The sequence below is a fragment of the Aulonocara stuartgranti genome (assembly GCF_965226115.1).
Source record: "Aulonocara stuartgranti genome assembly, chromosome: 2".
NCBI classification, from domain to species: domain Eukaryota; kingdom Metazoa; phylum Chordata; class Actinopteri; order Cichliformes; family Cichlidae; genus Aulonocara; species Aulonocara stuartgranti.
In genome coordinates this window covers 29,889,083-29,916,823 of record NC_138940.1, presented here as the reverse complement: position 1 = coordinate 29,916,823, position 27,741 = coordinate 29,889,083, and the positions used below count along the sequence as shown (strand labels likewise).

The 27,741-nt window shown below is 37.9% G+C and overlaps 3 protein-coding genes across 5 annotated transcripts in view; 2 read left to right on the top strand and 1 right to left on the bottom strand.

The window, feature by feature from the left end:
- The first annotated feature begins 9,929 nt into the window (after positions 1–9,929).
- Positions 9,930–15,401, top strand: LOC309687440 (uncharacterized protein). Its single transcript, XM_082502428.1, has 6 exons — positions 9,930–10,168; positions 10,800–11,120; positions 11,310–11,561; positions 11,650–11,769; positions 11,969–12,085; positions 12,429–15,401. The coding sequence occupies exons 1-6, from the start codon at positions 10,120–10,122 to the stop codon at positions 12,617–12,619; spliced, it is 1,050 nt and encodes a 349-aa protein (XP_082358554.1). The 5' UTR covers positions 9,930–10,119; the 3' UTR covers positions 12,620–15,401.
- Positions 15,402–16,158: 757 nt separating this feature from the next.
- On the bottom strand, positions 16,159–21,759 carry cdx1a (caudal type homeobox 1a). The gene is made up of 3 exons (XM_082502545.1): positions 20,674–21,759; positions 19,373–19,521; positions 16,159–17,246 (listed from the first exon to the last, which is right to left on the bottom strand). Exons 1-3 carry the CDS (start codon positions 21,131–21,133, stop codon positions 17,061–17,063), a joined length of 795 nt encoding a protein of 264 aa, XP_082358671.1. The 5' UTR covers positions 21,134–21,759; the 3' UTR covers positions 16,159–17,060.
- The window catches only part of pdgfrb (platelet-derived growth factor receptor, beta polypeptide), a 38,255-nt gene continuing 31,466 nt past the window's right edge, over positions 20,953–27,741 (top strand). The window contains exon 1 of one of the 3 annotated variants that reach the window (XM_082502263.1): positions 20,953–21,043. The gene's annotated coding sequence lies outside the window, so the exon portion shown is untranslated. Of the gene's footprint in view, positions 21,044–25,659; positions 26,283–27,556; positions 27,622–27,741 lie in introns of those variants that run through there. The other 2 variants (XM_082502262.1, XM_082502264.1) reach the window with 2 other exon arrangements.

Sequence of the window (27,741 nt, the reverse complement as noted above, 5' to 3'; positions counted from 1 at the left end):
TGAAGCTCAGGAGTAATATAATTGAAAAGGAACAGCAACACCACCTGGTGGTTTACACCCCAGAAAATATTAGCCAATAACAACCCTTAATTATACTGGAAAATGACTGTGAGGCACAAAAACTCATTGCTGACAAAGTCAAGATCTGAAATCAAGTTAATTCCAATATTAGATCAAATAGTGGAATAGATCAAATAACAGGGCTGGACCCACTAGGGAAAGAAAAACAGGTTCAGAAGCAAAATTAAATTACAGTAAATGACAATAATTACAGTTAGTTTTACAAAAGCCTTAATAAGAAACCTAAACCAAAAACACTAAAAGCAGCAGCTTCAGCAGCTTAACTTGATATAAAAATCAAACTAAAGGAATTAGCTGGAGGCCACTTGTGAACACAGTTTTCACTGAAGAAAGGCCAGAGGTGCTACAAACACGATGCTTCACTGAATGTGGAAAAAAACAGATAAATATAGAAATAAATACTTCTTCTTTAAAAAATAATATGGTGCAGGTATTGAACTATATTTCTAGCTCTGTTAAAGTGTAACCAGATATGAGAAATAAAATAATATAATAAAATAATACTCCCTAACGTTTTATAGTCTTACTTTGAAAGGGAAAGAAAAATCTCTGGTTAAATATTAGCTACATTATGCTATATTACCTTTGTTTAAACACCCAACTTAAAGCTTTATTAACATTTCTCTCTTTATTTTTGAAGCGATATGTCTCAGTTTATCTAAGTTGGCTTTTGCTGACACTTTGCTCACAGACACATTGGCAACTTCTGCTGAGAAGTAAGCAACATGTCTTCAGATGGGGAAGCGTGAAGTTTCCATCTACTGGTTTACAGAGGTGTTACTGTTGCATATGCATGCTTCTGTATTTAGTGAAACTGTTAAAAACATACAAATATTTAGTGAATGCTTGCAGAAGCAAAACAACGCAAAAGTTACATTCACAGCATTATGTTTCTTTAAATGATAAGTTTCCAGTGTTGGGTGACATAATGTCATCTAAAATCACAAACAACAGGACAGAAGAGGATCATTAGATGAAACCTACGAGGTTCAGAAGTGTGAATGTACACATTTTATCACCATGTGTACTTCTGCCATGCTGTTAATGCTTAAATGACAAAATGTTAAAAGCACCATTTTCACAAACAAAACATTAAAAAAAATTCCCCAGAGTGATCACACAATCCATGATTACTTGTATGACAACCACTGCAAAGCCCAAATACAATTTAATATGACCAGCTGCTACTGGTAGGTTTACCTTATAGTGTGAGGCCTTTGGTGCTGAAGTCCTTTGAGATGGCATATTTTGTGATTGGGTGCTCTCATTCTTTCCATCTCTCTGTCTGTTTTCCTGATGAACTCCTTCTTTTCCTGCCTTCACCAACATCTACCACGGCCCTGCATGTATGAATATTGGTTGTGAGCTGCTGCTAAAGCTAACCTCTGTCTCAGCTATTTTAAAGTTAACTACAGTGTTTTCATGCTGAACTGGCTGAACATACAGTGACAATGTGCATAAAAGCTGGGATTTGATTTTAATGTTTTCCCCTGTCCCACCTGTTCAGTTCATTTGAGGGGAAGGGCACACTAGTGTACGGACCTGTGTTAAGCCGACTGTGTTACAGTTACAGTTATGAGATTTATCACAGTTATGTTATGTTGGTCTTGTTATTGTTAGTTCATGATGTGGACTCCAGTGTGTTCTTGTCTCCTTGTCTGAGGGTTCCTGCTGAGTGTGGCTAGCAATGAGCCTCCATGACTCCATGTCGGTATTAATGCTAATAATACTGAACACAGACGTTACAAAAAAGTGTGGAAGCTCTATCTTATGTTTTTTTTTTAATCCCACATGATAACTGACTTTGGAAGAAACTATCCTCAGACGTGTGGGTAGAAAGGGGGCAGGTAAAATACACACTACTGTATGCTGCCAATGATATCATTTTATTATGATAAATACATTTTTAATAGATGTATTGATAGTATATGGTTTCAAGATCTATCATTTAAGAGAATGCCAGCTCAGCATGGGTGTCTGAGGAATTTATGCTATGAGTCTCAAACGCTCTTTTACTAGAAATAAGGAATGTTTCTCTCTTTTCCTCTCAGTCAGTCACACATGAATTCTCCCTTTCTTGAAGACTAAAAGAGGCTCAATAAGCAGAGATCACTTGAAAGAATTTAACATGATTTATTGAGAGAGAGAGATAATTAATCTACTTGGTGGTGAGTCTAGATGTTAGTAGTAGTGATGAAGAGAACAGAAAAGCAGCCAGGAACCAGGCAGATTACTGATTACAGATCTTCCTTATTGAACTTATGGATAAGCTTCATAATAAAAGCTGTGTCTATTCCTTTCATGCACTCAGCAAATACAGTTCAGGACGACTTCAATAAAACCCGACAGCAACATTTTCACCTGTTGTCTGAGGCTGATCTATAACAGGACACACTGCAATATGTTCAGAGCAGCACACACATATATATTCAAATTTAAATTTTCTGTCTTTTACGTAATTTTATATTTTCTTTAGGATTTTGCTGCAAATAACAAAAGTGTGAAAACATTTTTTTACAGTACCTGGGAGAATGAAGAGACACGTTTTTCTTTTTTTAAAAAACAATTTACAGGCTACATGTAGCATTTAAAATTACTGTTTTAAGTATCATAGTTGCCCATTACGAAGTAAGAAGAACAAGTACCATGCACAACAGTGAACTCAGAAGAATTTTTCGCTTCAGAAATGTTATTATGTTCTTCTTGAAAACACATCTCTGTGAAAAAAAAGCCTTAAATGTATTTTTGTCACAGATCTGTATAATCTGTGACTGCACAACAATGTATGGGGTTTTTTTTTTTTTTTTCATAGTTTGGATTCAAAGAGGCAAAGTAGCAACAAAACCATTGTTTTTGTTTTTGTAAATGTTGCCACAGTCATTCTTGTGGGACAAAACACTCAAAATTCTAAAAGTTTTGCTTATTTATTTTTGTTTATTTGCAGGTGTGGAAACTCACTGTGATGGCAGACAGGATGGAGCTCGGAGTTATGGAGCTTTGGGAGGAACTGTGGACATCCAGCTGATGGACAGCACTGCAGAAATATCTAGATACCAACTTTTGAAGAATTCATCACCAATACTATTTGTCAGAAATAATGTTATTTCTAAAAACGTAAAACACATATTTATGCTTTTTTCCTGTAATAGAACACTTAGGATCAAACAGGACAGACAGTGGTAATTATACCCTTCAAACCTTTGATTCAGATAGAAAGTCATCAGACGAGCAGATTTTACAGTTGTTTATTCAAGGTATTTTTTCCTTTTTGAAATAGAAACATTGTTTTGATAACCTTATTAATATATCACAAAATACACAAGATAAACATATTTTTTGCTTTTCCTGTTCTTCATTAGAGACTCTAAACAATGAAAAAGATTTAAATTTCAGATCTAAACTCATCTGTGTGTGTTTCTCTCAGCTCCTGTGTCCTCTGTCCTGCTGGACTCTGAGTGTCTGTCCCAGGGAGAGAGGAGGGTGTTCTCTCAGCACTGGTATTTTTCATTGTTGTGGGTGCATCAGTCATCTTTGCTCAGTGGAAAAAGCCAAACAACAAACCAACTAAAGAAAAAGGTACAAAACGAAATTTTTGCTAACTCAGTTTGCATATTTTTCTTTTTTGCAGGTTTTTTTTGTTTGTTTGGTTTTTTTGCTGTTGAGCAAAGTTTATTGATCACTGTGTCTCATGTGAGTGATATTTGCAAGTATCACTATTCCTCATAGCTTAAACTAGAAATGTGAGGAAACACGTCTGCCCAAAAGTAACAATATTACACTTCACCAACGGAAACTTTTAAAAGTGAACATTTTTTTTAAATTCTTATCAAGAAAGCGAATAAGTACAATCATTCTACGTTTTTGCCACACCTGATTGTTATGCCTTATTGCAAATGAAGAAGATGACCAGAAAGTAACCTACGCTGATGTCAGGGTCATGAAACAACAGGGGAACTGGATGGAACAAACAGCAAAGGCGGAGGCAGAGGTGGAGTACGGCCAAGTCAAGTTTTCAAAGCGACCTCGGCACACTGAACTAAGAGGAGATGACTGTATGTATGCCAAGATACAGAAAGTCAGGTGATATAAGTGGTCAGTGCTTTTACACGGACTGCACCAATAAAGGTTCACAGAGGGAGGAGGTGATATTGTGATCCTAAAGGTCATTTAATTTCTGTCTTTGTGTACAGTTGAATCTCTAACAGAACAAAGGTTATCCAAGTCACCACAGCTTCATCTTCATGTCTTCATGTTCAGCTCAAGAAACAGCTTACAGTAATAGATTTAAGCAACATCAAAGTGCTTGTTATAGACATATTACTCAACTTCCTGTTTTACTATAGTGGATTTAGTCTCTTGTTCTTTGAGTGTAGTTCCACTTCCTGTGTCTTACAATCTGTAATGTATGTATATATTGTCTCAGTCCTTGCTTGACCTCATGTCTGGAGTACAAACTTCTCAATGCATTGATTCAGCTCAGTCTTACCACACACATCCAAGGATATGTCTTCATGTTTAGTGAGCTACCCTTATAATCACAGATTGCACCTTTATTGTATGCTGAGCATCGGATGATCCAACACATAATTTGGCAATTTTAGATTTTTACATTGTTTCGAGGTTCAACAAATAAAACTTTCTGTAGGGTTTATTATACACTCATAGCTTCATGTTTGCATTTAGTAGATCTTCCTAAATGTTGATTTTACCAAATGTCTTTTAAATTCTGTCTTTAATTATTAAAAAACTTTCTGTATTTGTCTCATATGGGTCTAATTACAGATGTTGGTCCGTTGCTGTCATGATTAAAACAGCATTTATGTGAAAGTCTTGTGAGAGCTGAGAAATGAACAAAATCTGAAAGTCATTGAAGAGAAAATCTCCGTCCCGGTTTCCCTCCAAGGCGTGAGCACCGATAAGCAGAGTTTTGTCCTTTCCTTATAAGATTCCTAATTATTCAAAGTAACGCTCAAGTATGCTGTTCAGCTGGGTTAGTTACAGCGCCGGGAGTAGCTTGGGAGAACAAGGAAACACAGACTGCTTCAGGTTGCCTTCCCAAACCAACTCAAAGGCTTATTTAGTACAAAACAGCTTATATAGAGGAAAAAAAGGTTCGTGTGTCAGCAGGTTCTCAGTTCAAACCGGTACAGACCAAATAAGGAAACGTCTTCCTGCCTTCTGAGCAAAGAAGTATCCTTCGTGTAGTTTATCAGTTCAGCTACAATTTATGATCATCCCAGCAAAATACACTCCTAGACATAGAATACAGAGTTCTTTCATTAGTGAATTCTGAAACAAACCACCTGGCTTTTTAACAAGCTCTTTTCTAAAAGATAAGGAAGGGAGGATGGGAGTAAGGAAGTGGTCTCGTCTCTGTGGTATTTTCGACCTTGGGGTACCAGCCTGTGATTCTTACACATCAATTCTTGGGTCAGAGAGAAAGAGAAAAACAACTAGTAAATGGGCCTTATTGAGTAACTCTTTTCTGTATAATATCACTACAAAACAATATCCTGTAAATGCTACCATGGTATCAAAATATCACAACAGTCATAGCTGTGAAGTTTCACTTCCTGCTTCACAGTGGTGTTACATACATATATTTACATATTCAGCTAAACACCTTCTTAAACATTTAGAAGTATTTTTAAGGAAAACTATTATCTAAACTTGTGCATGCAGGGCAAAGCAGTGCAAAACATACATGCAAAGCATTATATCACAATAAATCACAAGTGTTGGACAAAACCATAAGAGAGAGAACATAAGAAGGTATAATAAATACAGTTTGACTTCAGAACAGGAAAAAATCATAAGCTAAAGGCCAGTGTGAAAATATGTGCATTGGCACATGTTTTCACACCTTGTCAGTGCTTCCTTTAATGAGGAACTGAAGACTTCCTCTGACACTCAGCTAGCTGTTGGCAGCGGTGAACTCCCAAACTGTGTGTTTTACCCAAGCAGTCAGCAGTACCACCCAGGGCAGTGAACTAATGATGCTGTGAGTAATACATCAATGACTATTTCTCTGTGGTCTTCTATTCCCTGGCAGCTTATTCTTAAAAATCCTTTGTCCAATATATCAACTATCCCTCCTCTGCATATGCCTAAACCATCTCAACCCTGCAAAATGCAAAAAATAGATCAATAAAAAAATATAGTAGAACTTTTTAGACAATATTGGAATTTACTTAAGAAACCAATTATTTAGTAAGTTGCCATAAATAAATAATAATACTGAATAAATGTTTATTTTTCTTTAAACAGCTATGTCACTGTCAGACAGTATTATAGTCTGGTCACCAGAGCTATCGCCTAGTAGCTATCATAAGATATCACTATGGCAAAGTAGTAAATATCAAATTATTTTTATTTTATTTTTACATTTTATTTATGTATTTCATAATAGGGGTGGGTTTTGATGATCGATTTATTGATTAAAATCGATTCTAGCTTGGATAACGTGATATCGATTCATTAAAATTCTGAATCGATTTTTTAATATAATTTTTTTTTGCCCGAAACGCCAGAATCTCAGGTTAAACCTCACAAAATTTCAACAATCACCAAACAGCTAAAACAGTAACTGAGAGCAGTGAATCTCACCCAACGTCACGGACACGGTCGGGGCTGAAAGCTGACAGCTCGCTGATTCTGATGTTTCGGCGGGTCTGCGCTTTGTTTTTACGCCCTTTTTGCGCTGATTCTGAAGCTGCAGGTTTTATCTCTCTACAAACAATATTGACTAAACCAGCAGCAAAAGAAGATCCAAACTACGCTTCACATAAACATCATCATGAATTCCCTCTGACTTTTGCTGTTTTGCTTCCACCATGATAAAATCACACTTCATGCACATCTCTCTCTCTCTCTCTCTCTCTCTCTGTATAATTCAAGAACAGTTTTGCGTCTAAAATCTGTTTTCTGCATTATTTGCTTGCTTGTTGCGCACAAGTCTGCCTTTGTTTACAGCGCTGTCGGCCGCTGTTGTTTTCCTTTTACTTACTTCCGAAAAGAAAACCTAATTTCTGCCTATTTTCAATTGGCTACTGAACAAATTTTAACTTTTTTACAATTATGCAAAATTGCAAAACGCTTGGCTGTGTCTCTAGTAAAACCTCAGTAACTTTGCTCTGTTTCACTTCAGCAGCATCAGGTAATGTTCATATGTTGATCAATGGGTTTCTTTCGTTTTTGATCTACTAAAGAATATTTTTATAAAATCACAGGCCAGGAAAATCACCTTTATGTTTTTCTGTGTTTTATCCTCAGCTAGTTTGACACAAAGGCATCTGCTGTGATGCTTACACCTTTGATAAAGTCTTGCAAGTGTCAGTTTTCTTTTTATAGATATAAAAATATGGAAATGTACTGATCTGAATTGTAATATATCTGACTTTCAAAATTTCCCAGATTCAAATCGAATTGAATCGAATCGTGGATCGAATCGATTCGGGACCTTGTGAATCGGAATCGAATCGATTCTAGAAATCAGTGACGATACCCAGCCCTAACCCTAACCTCTTCTGTCACATTAACCCTCTGCATGTACTCCATCACTAAATCCAGGGGTCTTCCCTCTTCTGCAAAATGCAAAAAAGCAGATGAATCATTACATGGGTTAAAACTCTTTAGACAATGTTGTTATTTATCTAAGACCTCACAGCCCATTGTTCCTTCAGTGGTGCGAGTTTCAATCATTATGCAAATACACTGTTTATAAAATTGGGGAAACCTGCAGTCAGCTGAGACTAAAGAAGTCACTTGGATGAGTGACGAAATGTTTCTCCCACTGAAAACGTTATGTCCAGATGAACAGAATCAACTTTTGGAGATTTGCTTACCTGGATGATTGAACATGCATCAAGAAGTTTTAACCCACTTTGGCAAGGACTGCCTAAAGCTTGTACGTCAGTATGAGTAAACAGCACATAAGATGGCAGATTACAGGAACCACCTGAAATTCAGCCTCAGATGCAGGGTGAGGCATTTTACCATTGACATCCTAAAATCTCAAGAGTTGTTGTTGTTATTGGTGGTGCTCTTGTTTAATAACTACCAGCTTATAAAAAGAGCACAACAGCAGACTTGCAGATTAAGGATTTTCATTCTCCTGTTATTAGAGACATCAAGGCCTCATCTGAGTGATCATTCTCCAACATGCAATTAAAAACCTGGTTACATCTACCATGACACATAAGAGACACACAGAGCTACTGTTAATGTATATATTTTCAGATACACTGAACTCTTTGGATATCAGTGGTAATGTGATAATGAGCTGCCACCAATCGGTTTAACATTGTCCGTAATTTACAATTACATAGATACATTTGGTGCAAAAAGGATTTTGATGAAGTTCTATGCTTTGCTAACTGGACCCAGTAAAATAATTTAAATATTTGGCTATGTTAGTGAGCTGTGCTCATAGGATTCCTCCCCCCCCCCCCCCCCCCCCCCCCCTCTCTCTCTCTCTCTTTATGTCTCTTTATGGCTAAGCTACCAGTTTTAATGATAGATTTCTTAAATGTTTAACTTGTATTTGCATACTTTCTGAGCCGTCTACTGCTAACCCTTCCTTAAATGTAAGTTATGGTTTTTTGTTGGTATTTTCATGTTAAAATTATGAAACAATGAAAGGTTATATTTATAAGTAAACCAGAAGGTGAACCATGACGTCACATGTGTTTCAGTGAATATTAACTTTGTTCAATTGTTATTTTCATCAAGCTTTTATTACAACTTTAACCATGTTAATTGTTATCAGTAATTGTAATAAGCAAAAAGCCTGATCATTGCTGTGAGGGTTTAGAAAGATTTGTGTAACTGTGCTCCTCTTACAGAAGGTAAATGTAAAGATGCTGATTTTCTGTACTGACTGCTGGTCTTCATCCAATGAAAAACACCTGTAGACTGGAAAAAACTAGTTTTCTTAAAATCACTTTAGTCGGGATGTTAATTATTCTTATATGGAAAGGAACACAAACCAGGGGCCTGCATGTTACTACTGACCTGCTCTAACCTCGAGTATCTGACTCAGTCAGGTTGTCATCCTGTTATTTCTGACTGCCCACCCGGACACAGCAAGCTCTTCCCTCAAAACACTTTTTTAAAAAGTTTTTTTTTTTTTTTTTTGGGGGGGGGGGGGGGGGGGTGATAATGTGATGAGATTTACAACTGACAATATTAAATCTAAAAAGTATCTGTGAAGCTGCCAGAAACAAAGAAGTCAAATAAGCAACATGTGCATCCAGTAAATTCCGAGGCTGTATAATTCATTACCACTAGAGGGAGACATTGTGTAAAAAACAAACAAAAAACAACCCCGTGATCATTATTGTTCAGGTTTTAAAATCAAATAATAAAACCTCTACCTCTGTTTAGTATAACTGTAATCTGTTTTATTATATAAAACTGTCTTTCTTTATTAAAAGATATGCATACATTCTTAAGATTTGCACTTACATTTTCAGTGCTGTCCACCCCACACACCCTTTTTTCAATTATCTAAGTTTAATCTAATGAGTTTTAAAATACTGAAGTCTTCTAGTATGCAGTGTGTGTAAAGAATCATTACTCATAATGTTGTTGTAACTTCTACCAGTTTGGTAAGGAAAGCTTAAGTGGTTTAGAACGCTGGATTATTATTATCATTGTTATAAGACATGATGTATTATTATTCTGCCACCTAAACATGTTTCTGTGATTGATTGTTTCCATGTTAATCTATAATATGTCTTAGTCAAAACGTCTTTTAGTATAAATGATAAACGTTTCCTTCTCTTCCTCTCAGTCTATCACACATGAATTTTCTTTTTCGTCAGGGCTAAAAGGGGAAGAAAAACTGATACCACTTCCTTTCATCCTCTCGGTGCATGAAAAGGTAACTTCAATACGACCTCACGTAAAGATTTTCACACATTCTCCTCTGAGGCTGATCACTAACACTGCAGTCTGTTCAGAGCGGCACACACATATTTGTTTTTGAGAAAAAGGGTTTGGAAGCTGCTGACGATCAACAGAAGCTCAGCAGCTGACATGGAAGCTGTAGTTGGACTGCTACTGATGTGGCTCGGATTCTCTCATGGTGAGCTTTTCATGTTGTAATTCATCATACTTCGTTTCTGTGCATAAATAGCATGTTTTGCAATTACAGGATCCAAGACTGTCAATGACAGACGTTTTAAAAAAGAAATTATTAAATAAATTCATTTCTTGACATGTCGAACATAATAACAGTGCTATTTTCTGAAGTCTTTAACTTTACAATAATGCTACATTCTAATATCATTTCAACATTTTAACATGAATGTGCACTCTAACAAATTTTTAGGGTTATTTTACTACAGTAAAATGTATTATACAGACAGTATGCTAACAAAAACTAAAAAATGAAAACATTCTAGCTTTAACATCAATCATTTTCATAAACAACACAATATCATAATTATAGGGTGAGTTAAATATATTTTTAAAATGCTAAAATTGAAAAATTCACTAAAGGATTTTTTTTTTTAGAAAAACACTGGGCGACTTGCAAAATTCAAAACTCAGACATACAGTTAATTATCTGTACTTCTACTGATATAACTGATTTAAGATGGTTTGTTAAATGTTCTTCTAAAACATTTAAACTTAAATGTCAGGTGGAGCTGTTAGCTAAATCATTACTGTTTTTTTAGTTTTTGCTTTTGTTTACTTATACATTTTCCATGCAGGTGTGGAAACTCACTGTGATGGCAGACAGGCTGGAGCTCAGTGTTATGGAGCTTTGGGAGGAACTGTGGACATCCAGCTGATGGACAGCACCTCAAAAATACCTAGACACGGCCTGTTCAAGAATTCATTAAAAATACTATATTGGTTAAATAATACGGTTAATTCTAATACCATGGCACATAGATCTAGCTTTTTCCCCAGTAATGGAACATTTAGGATCAATAACCTGAGTAGGAATGACAGTGGTAAATATACCCTTCAAATCTTTGGTTCAGATGGAGAATCATCAGCCGAGCGGACTTTACAGTTGTTCATTCAAGGTATTTTTTTTTCTCTGTTCGGAACAAATTATAGATATAAATTTGATATTGTTTTGATAACCTTAGTGACATAGCACAAAATACACAAGCTACATGTATTTTATGCTTTCCCTGTTCTTCATTAGACAGTATCAACAATGACAAAGATTTAAATTTGAAATCTAAGTCATCTGTGTGTGTTTCTCTCAGCTCCTGTGTCCTCTGTCCTGCTGCTCTCTGAGTGTCTGTCCCAGGAAGAGATGAGGGTGTCCTGCTCCTCTAAGGGAGGGGACAGTCCTCAGTACAGCTGGACTCTGGATGGACGCACACTGACAGATGCTGAGCTCTTTTCTGGAAATAATGAGACTAACATCATCACTCTGAAACAGCACATCTCAGGACGTCTGGTCTGCTCAGTGAGGAACAACGTCAGTGATGTCTCAGAAGAACAGAAGACCTGTCGTGAGTGACAACATTATGAATGAAAGTCAATAATAACAACTATTTCACTTCAAACATCTTTCTCAAATTATTTGTTTTTTTCTGCCAGGCTTCATTAACTGCACCTCAATCAATGGGACACAGATATTAGGGTGGGTGCCTGTGGACAGTAACGGCCTGTGTATTGAACCAACAACAGAACCTACCCCAGTCACACCAACTTCTGTGGGTAAGGAGACTGGCACAGTGTCAATTACACAATTCAACAATGAAACTGTGACTTCCAACAGTGATGACCAATGGTACATTAGTAAGTGAAAACTAACTAGATCCACTGATGTCACTTTCTCTTTCTTTATGTTCCTTTACAAAAAACATACCTTTGATAACTGAAACATCTGTTTTTATGTATTTTACTTTTGAAACAGCCAATTTGCCACTGATCGCTGGTGTTCTCTCAGCACTGGTATTTTTCTTACTTGTGGGTGTGGCGGTGATCTGTGCTCAGAGGAAAAAACAAAACAACAAACCTACAAAACCAAAAGGTACAAAAATTCTTCTGTCACATATAAAATCTGTGGGTATTGTTAACTAATAAGCTTCAACACAAAAGCCGAGTAGACCGCTGTGTACAAAGGTAACAAAATCTGTCGACTATAAACTTAAAGCATTGCCAAAGAACTCATTTTAAAACCCATTTTTGTATCTGACTCATTTTCTCTAGTCTATGAGCTGAAGCTAACCGGGTCTTTCTGCAGCAGATATCACTGTGAAAATATTTTTGAAACTCTTATAAAGAAAGCAAAAAAACTTCACAAAAATTAAAAACCTTTAGCTGTTAACCATCTGTAATACTCTGCTTGTAACAATCTTCTTGCTACTCTGCAGAGGATGAATGTGACCAAGATGTAACCTATGCTGATGTCAGGATCATGAAGCAACAGGGGAAGCCAGCGGTGCAAACAACAGAGGCGGAGGTGGACGTGGAGTACGGCCAAGTCAAGTTTTCGAGGCGATCTCGGCACACTGAACCAACAGGAGATGATTGTATGTATGCAAAGGTCCAAAGATTCCGGTGATTTAGATTATTGGTGTGTTCACACAGACTGAAGGTCCATGGAGAGAGGAGATGATGTCAAGATGCCAAAAGGTCTTTTATTTAATTCAATTTCCCATCAGAAAAATAAAAACCTTCAGATTTCATACGTATTGATTTTCTTTGCTTTCACTGTGATTCTGTTATATAAAAGAGCATCAGCACACTCAGACTTAGGTGACATCTGGGTTATCATTTCATATGACGCTACACAAGCTGCGGTAGTTTTGTAGCTATTTAACATTTCTAAACATAATTATTCATATTTTTCTATTAGCTTTTATATTTATAGGATGTTGTAATAGTTTTAATCGTAGTTATAATTTATGGATATGTTTTATCTTATTTATTGTCTAAACACTGATAAACTGCATTACTACTATAGTTTTAACAATACATGATGCACTCATTTATCCTAAAACAACCAATTTCAATCTAATGCCACAAAAAAAAATTCCATTTAAAGTGTGATTATTAAACACATGTGGTTAATGACTTGTGATTTACACAAACCTAATTACTAACAGTGTAGTTTGTAGGTGGAGGTTGTCTTCCTTTGGCTCTTCAGTCCAAAGATAAATTTACAGCGAAGTGTTTCAGGAAGTTCACAGTAAGCAGACGAGAGAGGGGATTTGTTTCCATGATGCAAATACTTCTGCTTTTTTCTCAGACGTTGGTTTTCATTCTTTCTTCTTTTGTTTTCTGCTCAAACCGTTTGGATAAGATCAAAGTTCAATAACCACTTAGAGCAATAATACAGTGGAGTGGGCTGTGTAGGTTTAATCGTGACACTGGTTGTTAAAAAAAAAAGAATACGTTTTGTTTCAGTGTATCAAGACCAGCAATCTTATAAATACTGTCTCCTAATTGCCTTCAAATGTAAAATTGATTCAGAAATTCAATTTTAAAATGTAAAGACACCTCTACTTTTCATTTTTAAACTGTACTTTAAATGTTTGTGTTGATGATTTGTGACTACACTAAAAGGAGTTCAGTGAACTAGCTGTAGTTTGAGGAAGAAAGTTGTTTTACTGCATGTGAGATTCTGAGCTGAAGCCACCTGTTTATCATTTAACAGCATCAACTTATGTTTTCTATATTTAGTTCAATTACACTTCCTACGTGTTTGCGGTTCGAGTTTAAGTTGTACCTGTCAAAAAAAAACAGAGATGACATCATCAGTCTCTTCAAACAGTGCATGGTTTTTAATCAAATATAAGGTTCTAACTTGCAGGTTTGAAGAACTGCCGTTATCCATTCAAATGATTTTAAATTAATAAAAGGTCAGCTGAACAAAAATCAGCTGAAGCAGATGTTTTAGCGTTAATCAGGAGGTGGAGTGAGAGTCATGGATGGAAAATTATTTTGGCCTGTGTTAAAACTAAAACTAAGTAATTATGTTTAAGATGAATAGCTGTTAAAAGGAGAATCACCGTTGAAAACAGGATAATGCACATGTTTAGAACAAGTCATTAATCAGAGATTACAGAGATTCAAGATTCAAACGTTTCATTGCTGTTTGAGTCTCAGACAGATGCACGTGCAGAGCACTGCACGGTGAACCTTTTCTTACAGATGCAGAGTAATTCTAAATAGGGTCATTCACAGTCCCGGCATCCTTGGTGTGGGTGTGAACACGGTCAGGCCGACTATCGCGTCTATTTGAAGCACAGGAAGGCCGATAACACATTTGTATAAACCATATTTTAAATGAAATGGCGCCGAATGAGTTTGGTCCCGTTCGGTTTACTGTAATGTTTGCCCATTTCAGTTCCTCTTTTCTGCATTTAGACTGTTATATAAAAAGAAGAAAATACCTTTCATGGTTGAGTGTTTGCTCCAAAATACTGGTAATATTTTTGTCACCTGACAAATGCAGAAGTTGCAACTGTTGGCACAAAACAGATGAAATACATTTGGTTAGATATGGGGTTAAAGATTGATAACCATGCACTGACTTTATGCTGATTCATACTGCCATAAAATTGGTGTTTATGGTCCATTACAGTTGTAGTTTCCTCAGAGTTTATTTTTTGATCATGTGATCAGTCAGCAAATGCTGCTTTATACATCAGAGCGCGCCAGTATGAGCAACGTTGTTTTTACCTTTTAATGCGTGTGTGGCATAGGAAATGCAAACGAGTGAACTGTTGCACATTCACTATTGAGAAGCTGAAGCACATACACACCAGGGGATTTTATAATTGTCGTGACATGATCATGTGATGCTGCCTCGCAATGCCAAAGCTGTTAAACTATAAAACCAGACTGGCGCCAGTTCTCTGGTCTTTAGCACTTCAGTTTTTAAATTGATAAAAGCCTTGAACTATAAATACTTTTCAAACAGAATATCATTTATATTTTTAATGCAAGAGAATGAAAACATTTTTACATGTTTTTTTCTTTAGTATTGTACAGTACAGATTTTGTAGTTTAATTGGTACTTTTTTTCTGTAAGACAAAGTGTGTATGTAAGACTTTGTTTTTCCACAGACAGTTATAGACACATGCACACAGACACTCAGCCATACATACAAACCGCATTCACGCATGCATGCACAAACAGCACAAAACAAACACACACACTTATGCCTTAAAGTGGCAACTGCCTAATAAATAATGCAAATTACAAAACCGAAAACCAAAATAGTCCTGTGTCTTTCCTCTCTTTCTGTAACCTTTAATACACCTTGTACAAATTGAAAATTGTTTTCCTTTTTTCACACAATAAAAAAAGAAGAAAAAAGATTGTTAAGGAATGTAAATGTGTTTATTTATTGTTATTTTTTTTGTAATTTAAGGATATACAATTGAGGTCATCTTAGGCTTTATTGTGATGAATTTCATGTCAAGGTCAAGGTCATGTTTATTTATATAGCACCTTTAAAACAACCGGAGTTGACCAAAGTGCTTCACAGGCAGCCAATAATAAAACATAACAAAAAGGAAATGTCAAGGTTTAGATCGAATTAAAGGCCAGAGAGTAGAAATGAGGCTGGAGCAAAGACTCAAATGTAGAAACAGATTCTGCAGTTCTAGTGTGAAATCGTAAGTCACCTTTATTTTTAAGTCTAGTTTATGGAAGTCACATCTGATTGGAAGACCTCTGACAGGAGTGTGAACATAAAAAAAGATCTAACAAATAAAGCGTTGTAGGCTCATTTAGAGTCTTAAAAGTGATGACAGGAAGCCAATGTATTCGTTTTGCGCATTTATAGATAGAACTTCATACTAATGTTATATTTCTTCATCAAGAAGCCTTTTCCTGTAGAAACTGTGTTGTATGAAAAGCAAATTGATCCACATGAATGTGGCTAGAGCAAATTAACAGAAAATACAACTCTAAATCAATAAAACCTCAGTGCTGAGGAGAGGGTTTAAGCTGCAAAGCCAACATAAACTCCACTTGAAACACACAAAAGCATGCACAAACACACTGAAATTCGGAAGAGCTAAATTAGAAAACAGTGACTTTCTTACACTCTAAACATTTGTGATTACACAACTGCACACACTGCACTGTTGATAAGTCAGTCATTTATTTAGAAATGGAAAAACCTTTAATCGTTAGATGACTCATACCTACTAAATTTCCACATCTTTTGTTTCTCCTTCCTTTTCTTTAACATTACAGTGAAGAAGTATCAAAATGTGTCAGCATTTCTTGCTTGTACAGCACATCCTTTAACATTTCATATATACAGACATTGGGTTCTAAAAAAAATAGACAAGTGTAGACATTTTTTAAAATAAAACGAATATATCCAGCTCCATGCCAGAGCTGAATGTCTGTGCCACAGCGACTGTAAATCACGAGTCATGCAGTTGAGCAATCTTCAGCAGTTTTTCAGGATGTGGCTAAACTCTCCTGTCTGAATGTCTAAAACCAGTGACACTTTTAATAATGCTGCCCTTGCTTTGCTGCAGCTAAAATGTAGAGTAAATGCATGTTTTCAGAAAAACAAAAAGAACAATTTAACCGCCTTTCGAATTAGATATCTGCTTTCCCCATCTGATTTCCTGTAACTTCAAGTTGTCATAAAAAAGGCGTGTTAGTGTCACGGTACTGCCTTGGAAACAAGAAGAAGGGCTGTCAGTTTTTTTTCTTTTTTATATCTGCATTTGCATTATATTCCTGTTAATGGATACATATACAAGGAAAAGACAACAAGAAAGACACTAATCCTCTTTCTTGGGCATGCACTGTTAAAACGCTATCTTGACGTTGATAATGATTAACACAAGCAAGTGGAATAAATGCCCACTCGACTCGATCCATGTGACAAACGTGTGGTGGTGACATTGTAAAATAGAGGTGATCTTCATGTGAATCTTTTTCATTCGTTCTGTGGTGAACTTGTACAACTATTAAAAACATTATTTACACACACAGATACAGTGCCAGTCTTTCACATAGACTTCACCTAGTACTCCTCCGATACTGCGTCTGACAAAATGTTCCTGCTGGGGCTCACGGGGTTGTGGGTGTCACTGTGTGCACACAGTACAGGTGGGGTGGGTGTGGTTGTTGAGGCCTGCTGGGAATGCTGCAACTTCTTCCTGTTGATCTTCCTCTCCTTGGCACGTCTGTTCTGAAACCAGATCTTCACCTGAGACATACATGCATGAGATATCAGCATCAAGAACGTTTCTCAGTTAGGGAGCATTATGGCTTGTTCCCTAAACAACATCAAAAGAAACAGCACATCATTATCGTTTTCATTTCTTCTATAAATCGCTTATTTGCTGCATTAAAAGGAAGTTGAAAACTGCAGCGACTTTGCTTTCTGTGGTAACGTTCCCTTGCTTTGCTTCATCTACTTGAAATTTAGTAATCTCTGACTTTCCCAGAATTACTCTGGGAGCTACAACAATTGCACTCAGCTGTGGTTTTAAGAAGCTGCAAGGGCAGGCAGAAGAAACAACAAGAACAGCATAATGACAGTAAGATTGAGGGTTTCACCATTAACACTACTTATGCGTTTGGCCACATATGTTAACATTACGGTTTGCAGAATTTGTTTTTTTCTCTGGAGCTCGTTTCTCCAGAGGGGATTGTTTGAGAACATTGTGCTCACATGTGCTGCATTAGTAGAAACCCTACACTTAACCATGGGAATAAGTAAAATACAGCACAGTGGTAATAGATGGCCTGCAGATGCAGGGTTTTTTTTTTCTAATGCACAATAACATCAACAAAATAAATCCAAGCTCCACCTTCCCTGTTATCTCACATAAGAAAAAAAAAAGAAACCCACAAATGAGATAATAACCCTGTAACACAAAGTTAATGCCATATTTGAGATCTGTGCATCATCAGTGGTATACTGTTTACAATCAGATATCTGCAGTATATGCAGATTTATGCGGTGAGCATGAAATTCCACAAAAATGCCAAGATCATTTTTGTTATACCCCATGTGTGTTTATACACATGGGGTATAATAAGTATTGAACACATCACCAGTTTTCAAAGCAAAATATATTTCACATGGTATGAAATTCTGACCAGATGTCAGTAACAACCCAACCAGTCTGCACATGCAAAGACAAATTAAACTGCGGATGTCCATAAACTATGTGTAATAATAAGAAGTGACACAGGGAAAAAGTATTGAACACATTTACTGACATTTATTTAATACTTCGCACAAAAGCTTTTGTTGGTGATGACAGCTTCAAGATGCCTCCTGTGTGGAGAAACTAGTCGCACACAAACAGAAATTCAAATCCTGAAGGCTCTGTGGGCCTCTTCTATGAACTCTGGGGTTTAGTTCTTTCTATAGATTTTCAACTGGATTCGGGTCATGTGATTGGCTGGGCTATTTTTAGCAGCTTTATTTTCTGTTTCTGAAACCAGTCAAGAGTTTCCTTGGCTTTGTGTTTGGGATCATTGTCTTTCTGAAACGTCCACCCCTCGTTTCATCATCATCATCCTGGTAGATGGCAGAAGATTTTCATCAAAAAAGTCTTGGTACATTTTTCTATTCATCCTTCCCACCTCTTAACTTCCCTGTTGGTGTTTTGGGGTGATATGCATTGCCCTATTGACCTCCTAACATGGCGTGTATTTTGCCATCCAAAGAGTTTATTTCAGTCTTATCTGACCAGACTATATTCCCCCCAGTATTTCACAGGCATGTCTAAATATTGTTCAGCAAACTTTAAACATACTTCAGCATTTTTGGCAGTTAAGTGGATTTCTTTGAGATAATGATAGAGATAAAGGTTAAACTCCGGTAACTAAAAAAAAATGTCATTATTTTGTGGTTCTGGCTTTACAAGGTTAAAAAAAATTAGGGCATATTTTTTATACCCCTAACATAAACATGTTAAATTTGCAGTGACCTTCCTTATTATTGTCACTCACAAAAGGGGGTGACAAATATATACTTCTTGGCCTTGGCCTATAGATTTGTTTGTGTAAACCATGGGGGGTTTGCACGAACAAATCCCACATTCTGTTTCCTAACTGAGTTTCAACAGTAACGAAACACACTCTGTCTCATTGCTTCATGGGGTTTTTCTGCTGTGAGTTTAGTTTATCTCATTCGTTCCTCTTAAGGAGGAACCTAAAAAAAGAAAAACAGAACATGTGGTTGGCTACTTTAAAAGTGTTAGGCGTTTGTAATTCTTTGAATGTGAAGAGAGAACGCAAAAGTTACACAGTCTCACTGTCCTAGACAGTTTCTATATATTTTCTACATTGACCGTTTATTTACTCTAATCTTCTCACCTGCCTCTCGGAAAGGCTGAGTGCCATTGACAGCTCTGACTTCCTTCTCATTGTGATATAGCGGTTGAACTGAAACTCTTTCTCAAGCTCCATCCTTTGGTGGTCAGTGTACACCACCCTGTACTTGTCCTTAGTGCGAGTCTTCCCACCTAAATCAGACAAAAAAATTGCTTTTTAGTAAAAAATCAATAAATATTAAGAATAGTAAACATAAGCACAAAAATAAAGACAGTGAATGTAAGTAAATAGAGTCATTTTTTATTCATGTGTATGGCCCACATCTTTTTCAGGAATTAATAATTTTGTGTCAGTGAGTCACGAAATGTGTGTGTCGTGACCAAACAGTCTGGTGCCACGTTCAAGTTCAGGCGCCACTTAAAACCTCATCAATTCTACTAATCGTGCTCACACTATAACGAAGGCAAAGACTCCCCACTGCATTGCATCAGTGCTTCTCCTTATCACCGTGAGTGCTGTCTACACAGCTCTTTACATAGGCAGCTATTCATTGACACGCATGTTCACATACACACTCAAGAAACTAGGAGTCACAGTTATTGATCAGAAAACTAGCTCATGTGACAGCATTGATCCAGCCACACCCACACACACAGATACACACAAGAGGGTTAAGAGAGGGTTAGCCTCTAGAGGAGACTTCGTTTAACTTCTGCAGACTTCCTGCACTTCCAGTGTTATCTATCCAGTTTGTCACCATCTCACACCCACCCAGTGGACAGAGAGGGTGGGGTGTGAGACTTGTGTAGACTTCATGGCCTCCACTGTTAGCTTTGCATTGACATCTCACAGCATGATTGTCCAAAGAGAGGCGAACACCTTGATGAATGTGCGCCTGCTGAAGTTGGGTTTGTTTTTCACTTAAAACAGGTTTGCATGTGTTTCTCATGTGTTACCCATACTTGTACGTTTTTTTTAGGTTTAGTTAGTCATGCAACCACAGTGACAGCTACAAAGGTAACCCAGGAGGTTGTGTAATCTCCTTCCCCTATAGGATGTGTCTTATCAAGATGCTGCATTTCCTGTTTGTGTCACTCGTTAACACTTGTTAACACAGTGACAGCTAATATGTGATCAGTCGCGAGAATGAAGAAGAAGAAGAAGGAAAAAAAACAGAGACAAGTGCGTTTGAAGTACTCCAGATAACAGATATTTGTATGCACGAAGCAACTTTAGATGAAGATGTTACAAATGTTCTTTATATCTGTATAATTCACTGAATACATTATGCAGACCAAAATAAGCCTATGATTAAGAATAAGTATGACAAAGTAAAGTCCCACCTGAAGTTGTTTGTTTAACGGGCTCCTGTGGTCTTTTCCTGGGAATGAGGGGATCCTGTCCAGAGATGAAATTGTAAGGGGTGAGCGATCCCCCTCCAGCGGCGGAAGGAACGTTGCTCAGATCCGGGTAGGTGAAGTTGACCTGCGCGGTGTTGGGGCTTGACCCCGGGAAGCTGTAGGGATACTCCTCCCGGGGCGCGTAAAGGGGGTTCCAGGTACTTGCCGACAAATCACCGACTCCCGTGACGTGATGGTGGTAGCTGGGGAAGTCATACGGAGGCGGAATGTACTGACTGTTCAGTGACAGAGCCTGAGCCGTTTGTCTGATAGAAGCAGAGCTCGGGTACATCCCGGTATCCTCGCTCGACAGGTAGGGTGAATCTCTGGAAGACCTGGAAAAATCAAACCTCCAAGAGCATGTTAGGCCCCCGAGTTTATCTTCAGCAAGCTCTGTTTTCATTTCAGTCTAAGGTTCAGGCTACCTGTGCAGTAAGACTACACACCTTTATAGATTTACTGGCAAGGAGTTCGAAAGTATCATCCTGACGTCACGCTTTACCTGAGACTCACCTGCCTGCTGGTCTTTGCGACGTCAGGGCAATGACCCCGATTTACCAGGTTTGCCCTGATGAATCATTTTGATAAGGCGGTACAATGTGTGGAATGCGTGGGAAGTCCATGTGCCTCCGCGTGCATGTATATAGGGGGCTTAGATTCAGCGCAGAGACTACAGGCCAACACCAATAATAATAATAATAATAATAATAATAATAATAATAATAATACGGACAGAGGTGGAAGGAAACAAATACACAAACAAACAAGCAGGAAAACATACCACTATATGTTTGTTTGTTTTTTTCAAAGCAAGGAAAATTTTAAAATATAAAATTACATATGTTGAAAAATGATCAGGTCAGGATTTCCGGTTACCCATAAAGACCTCGTCTAGCCATGCCGAAGATTTAAAAAAATGCACATTCATTTATTAATTTATATTTTTATTTTGATATAGTTTAGCTTCTTATTTTAAAGCTTAAATGTTGTTTTTCTTCACTGTCAACTTAATCTTAATCTAAAAAGAACTTAATTATTCAACCCCAATAAACATGCAAGTAAAACATTTGAGTAAGATACAACTTAAATATATAAAATTAAAGGTTTATTTACTCAAATAAGAAATCGTGAGGAAAAACGTGCATTGTATGAACTAAATGTAAACCAATCAAGCATATTACATTTGCATACTGTATTGAAAAAAACATGGAAAATGTACATGTAATTAAATTAGTTAAAGTCCATATTTTAATTCTATACATCACAGGAACATTAGAACATGTAGAAAACATAGCTGTAGAAATGGGCTGCTTCCCTTCAGTGGCAGCTATGGCTCTGACCAGATAATACACTTCAGTATCATCATTATGGCAAATATAAAGAATTTTTTATTCTCTTAAGCTGTTTAATATACATTTGTAGTCCTTCAGACTACATAGGTTTTTCTCCTATTTTGTCTTTTTCTTTTTTAGTTTCTCACAAAACAAAATCGAACATGGTTCTCCTTTGTAACTCTTTGTGTTGTGAGCTTGATTAACCAGAAAAACAAATGATAAAAATCCTGAAAAACCACTCCAGTGCTCTTTATCATTTATAGTCTGCTCTGATGTAAGACCAATAGTGACATAGGTCAAGCAAAAGCAAAGTTGCTTTGCTCCCCGCTATGTCATGGCTCAAAACGTCCATATGAGGGCAGCAAAAAGCTGAATAATAGCAGATAACTTTCCTGGTTTGGAGTCTTTCAAGTTCAGTCATACAACTGACCTGTCGTTAACAAGATGCACACAGTTTATTTGTCATCATCATTCTCACTGTTAGCTTTTTATTCTTTCCATCTTCTGTTGACACTGTGCCTTATGCTATATATTGCACTTATCAAGTCCGTGCATGAGGTCCTCTATATAAAACGATCATAAAAGATTCATGTCACTATCAAGATAATCATTCTCAGCTACAGTGCCTATCAGCTGTTAGCAGGAAGCTGGCTGAAGTTAATGGAAATGGCCTGATCATTAAGGAAATTGCAACATAAACATGAAAACATATCATCCAACGCTTGAAATACATTGATGGCGACCACAATGCAAGCCAGCTTGCCTGAAAATAAATAAATGTGGTAAAAGCACTTATGAGGGTATGTCTTAATGTACAAAGTAAAGTTTGACCTCGATAAACCCTAAACATTTCTATTACTGTATAGTTATAATTCCATATATAGAGATTTAGTTTAAATCTGTTTAACCTTAAGATGCCTGTTTCCTTTTTTAATCTATTCAAAAATCACCGCTCCAAAAAGAGAGCTGGTATAAGGAATGTTTTACCCTTTACAATCAGCATCGTGGTAAGTTATATATTTAGTTTAAATTTAAGCCAACCACACTCCCTAAATGCAAAATAGATAGCAATGCATTGTTGTTTTGTTGTCTGTCCCACTTTGTCTTCTCTTTTTTGACAATGTGTTAGACACCATGCAACTAAATTGCACTAAGATGTGAGTGTAGAGAGAGGGCGCGGATGCAGTTTCTGTCATTTCTCCTCCAGTAATCTCATTCATTCCCATAACTAGTTCTTGGAGTAACAGATCAAACAAATCGTTCCATTTGAACAGTAGCCCTAAACTAAATATCTGTAAATTGATCACAACATTTGGCTAAGACAAGCAGAAACTCTTTTGCACTGGAGATGCCTGAACCATAGAAGGTTTTCTGTTTTTGGTTTAGTTTATAAACTAGTTGATTAACCATTAACCATTGTTAACAATATTGCTTCACGGAAGGAAACTCTGGGTTTGAATCCAGCACCCAGCTGGGGCCTTTCTTTGTGGTGTTTGTAGGTTTTCCTGTCGTTGCATCATGGGTTCTCTGTGGGTACACAGTTCCACAATCTAAAGTCATGCATCTTATGTTAACTGGTGATTCTAAACCGGCTTTAGGTGTGAATGTGAGCTGTCTGTTTCTGTGTCTTAGCGAGTGATAGCAGCTTCACCAAGTTGTATGTCGTCTTTTGGTGTATATTAGCTGGGATAGGCTCCAGGGCCCCTAAGACGCCAAACTGGATAAGGAGAAGAAAGTGGATGGATGTGTGTTTGCGGCGGGGTGTAGTTTGCAGATCAGCTGCAGTGGGGGTGGGGGGTGGAGTAAAGGGTTCAGGAAATGGCGTTAGGGGAGGTTGACCAACACAGCTAGCCTTCCCTATTTCAGTAGGTTGCTGAGACTTGACAGGAGTTGTTGTGTGTGGTGTGGAGCAACAAAGGCAACTGGAAGGCTGCGCTAATAAAAGCCCTGCAAATAAATATCAGCTGACTTGTAAGGCTGTGTTCTTCGGGTCCTTTTGTTATCGTGTTTTATTATCTCATATGTGATGATGCTGTTATGATGATGTTATATGTTGTATTGCTTCTTCTTGATTTTTGCTATCTCGTCTATCTCGAATGTCTATCTCGAATGTCTTATAACTGTGGTTCATTCTCAGATTTAGTCCCATCACATTGCCGAAATCAAGCTTTAAGGTGCCCCAAAGTCATATATCCTTTATCGGGACAACTTGAAATGGAGGCAGCCGTAGTTCAAACATTTCTGTCAGTCTTCATCTATCAGAGGTCCAGCAGGTTCAGCTCCAGGTCTAGAGTATATATGCTCCCTGCCTCTCCAGGTCTTTGTCTCAACTCTTGTACCTCTATAATGGCCTGTGCTTGACAAACACAGCAGTGTAACTTTTACCTTTTCCTGAAACCCAGCAGGAAAACAAGCGTATAGTGTGTTTGCACTGCTTTGCACTCAAGCTATAACACTAATTCAGATCAGCAGTGAGAGAAACTACTTGTTAGCTGCTGACAGGCTGAAGAGACTCAGTATTGTTGAGGCAGAATATTTTGGAATCCCACTTGTTAAGAGCTGCTCCACTCTGTGGGGGTAAACAAGGACTGCTGCCATATATAGAGCAGTAGACATCCCGTTGTGGACTCTCTCCAGCACTGCTTTGTAAAAAGATGCTAAAATTATACATCTCATGCTGATAAAGAATCGTGTGTTCATGAGTGTTTACATACGTGACTGACGAGCACGTTATTGCTGTATTACTGCCTTTTTATCTTTTGGGTCTACAGTTTTATTGACATTACAAGCAATGAAACGCCTACAAATAGATTCAAGAGTTCAAATAAGTGGATTTAGAGCAGGTTTATTGCAAGTAGGTGCTAATTACATAGGTAGAATTAGAAAGATGTAAAAGGAGGAACTGTCCCTGTGTGGTGTTGCTCCCCTCCTATCTAATAACTGGAGGGGGCTTGCTGGCACTCTAATTAGTGCGAGCAGGTCTTTTAGATTTGCCCTCTCAATTAAAGGAGAACATGTTAGTTTCCAATTTAGCTCCTGTTCCCCTCCCCTCCCCCCATCTGCCCCAACCTGCTTGTTAGATAGAACAGGTCTTTATTCAGCTGCAGTGTTGCGTAGCGAATCTCAGATCATCCTCTCATATCCTGGGAAAGGATTGAATTAGGAAGAAAGCTAGTATTGAGAGCAGACATATTTACATGGTTTTGCTTGTGTTTATAAAAGAGAGGATAAAAGGCCAAGGGAAAAAAAGGGAGAAAGAGGGAGTGGGGATGGTGGGAGGTGTTGAGTTATTTCATGCAGGGGAAAAAGAAAACACGTGAAAAAAATATGATATAAAAAGTGATGTAAAAAAAAGTTGGTTCACTAAAGCTAAAGTCCCCACTTTTAACCACTTTTATACCTTTTTTTAAGAGTGTGATTATGTAAGGGAAGTTATTTTTCCTGAGAAACTGAGACTTCCATGTTTGTTTCCAAAGCAGGGTGCAATCAGCGCTGCCAAAATCTTTTTTTTTTCTCCTGGCTGGACCACTCACACACTCTCTCACTCTTTCTCCTCCTTTTTATTGTGTTTGTTGTTTTATGGAGGGGGTTAGATGCGGTCCAGATTGCCGTTGCCAATAGAGACAGTCTCAGTTCACCTCCACTCCATTCATAAACAAATCGCTCCGGCTCAGACCTCTGAGCCTCTACCTTAGAACAACAAGCAGAACTGGATTTGTATTTTGAAGTTTCGTCGCCCTGCTAGAAACTTCTTGCTTTCTGCTTCAGCTCTGTTTCACTGCTCCCTCCCTCCTCTCCCTCGTCCTGCTCTCTCTCAGCTTCAGCAGGGGTGGACACTGGGGCTCTGCTTAGTGTGGATCTGTCAGGGGTGGAGTGTGCACAGTTTGTGTGTGCGTGTGTGTGCATGTTTCTGTTGGGAACTTTTTTTTTCTTAGAACACTCTTTCTGAGTGTGAGAGTGGAGAGAGAGAGAGAGAGACACCCGCGGTGATGTGATTTGACTAAACAAACAGCCGGGCTCACTGCAGTACCTCCTCCAACGGACTCCTGGGACAGGAGAGATTAACCTCAGAGTGAACATCAGAGGGATCTATACATTTGAAGCAGCAGCCCCTGTAGAGACATCTCACTGGAAGTCTCTCCAATTTCCTTCTGCTGGCCGGCAACCTTCTTGGTCAAAGAGGAAAGATTCTTCTGTGTTTCTGGGGTTCGTCTGAAGGTAAGAAGCATACTTCTCTGTCACCGTCAAGTATTTTAGTATAAGTTCCAGCTGCTCGACAGCTGCTGGCAGAAGTAAAAAAGGGCTGTGCAAAGTGTTGAAAATTCACTTATCCTGTACGGGAAGCCCACTGTGACAGATTGACTTTCACAGCCATCTGACATAGATGCACTTCATCCTGAACACTGGACCCAAGTTTCTTATAGCTTTTTTAAACAAAAAATCTGATTCGATTTGACAAGAGAACAACTGTATGTCTTTGTGATGTTGTTGCTGTCTCTTGGTGGTGTTCGTTACCCACATACTTGTGTGTGTGTGTGTGTGTGTGTGTGTATACACAACAGCCATTGCAACACTGCGTGAAAGAGCGTAAGCAACCTGTTCAAACATCAGCAAAGTGATGGCTTGCATCTCTGTACACAGCAACTGTTTGACACTTTGACATTGGACAACTTTAACATTGTTTATTTTCCCACTAACAGAATGCATTTGACAAGGTGTCCCGGGGTCTAGCGTACACACAAACACAGTAGGGTTTATAGTACAAGCTGTTTGTACGCTCTCCACTTTGTGCTTCGCTGCTAAAGGGCTTGTTTGTACAGCCCTCTTCAGTCACCCAGAGTGAACCGGGAGTCCTCTACACCAAACCATTGGTCACTTTCCTCCCTTTTCAATCTTCTCTGCATTGATTCATGGAGAAGCTCATTGAAGAGCCATGGCTGTGAACCGATATCAGCATCTATCACTGTCAACAGCATCCTCTTTGGAGGAATTCCCTTTAAGTGTTAACACATACCACCCTAAATTTATAGTTGTGTTACTCAGTCTCCCTTTTGTAATGTAGATATGTCGTAAAACCAGCAACCTGGTCTCATCTCAAGAATGCCGAGTCCAGCCGGCATAATTAGTTGAATCATCGCTTCCTGTTCATCAGAAGATTTTAGTAGCTGGAACGAGTTATATTGTAGCACTGTGAGCCATTTTAATGGCTGTGACACATGTGGCATACATGTCTTTTCAGTATATTCCAACTAGAGATGGACCGATCCGATATTACGTATCGGTATCGGTCCGATACTGACCTAAATTACTGGATCGGATATCAGAGAAAAATAAAAAATGTAATCCGATCCATTAAATATCACGAAAGCACCTCACAAAACTTGCAACACACTGTAACTCACCTCAGAACGTTAGCACGTCGGAGCAGTATGCATCACGTGATAGAGCGGCTGTGGCATGCGAGACCTGTCAGTGGTCTGGATAGCATGTGGAGCTTCGCTAGCAACCCGGCATTTCATCTCCGACAAAGTTATCCCGAGAGAAGTAAAGCAAGTGTGTAAGTCCATCTCTGAATGTTTGTAAAGCATTCCTGCGTTAAGCTTAACAAGCGACTGCCTCTTCTTGCTGCTACTTCAATCATGAAACTGCTTAACGATCAGCTGATCGGCTTTTCTGT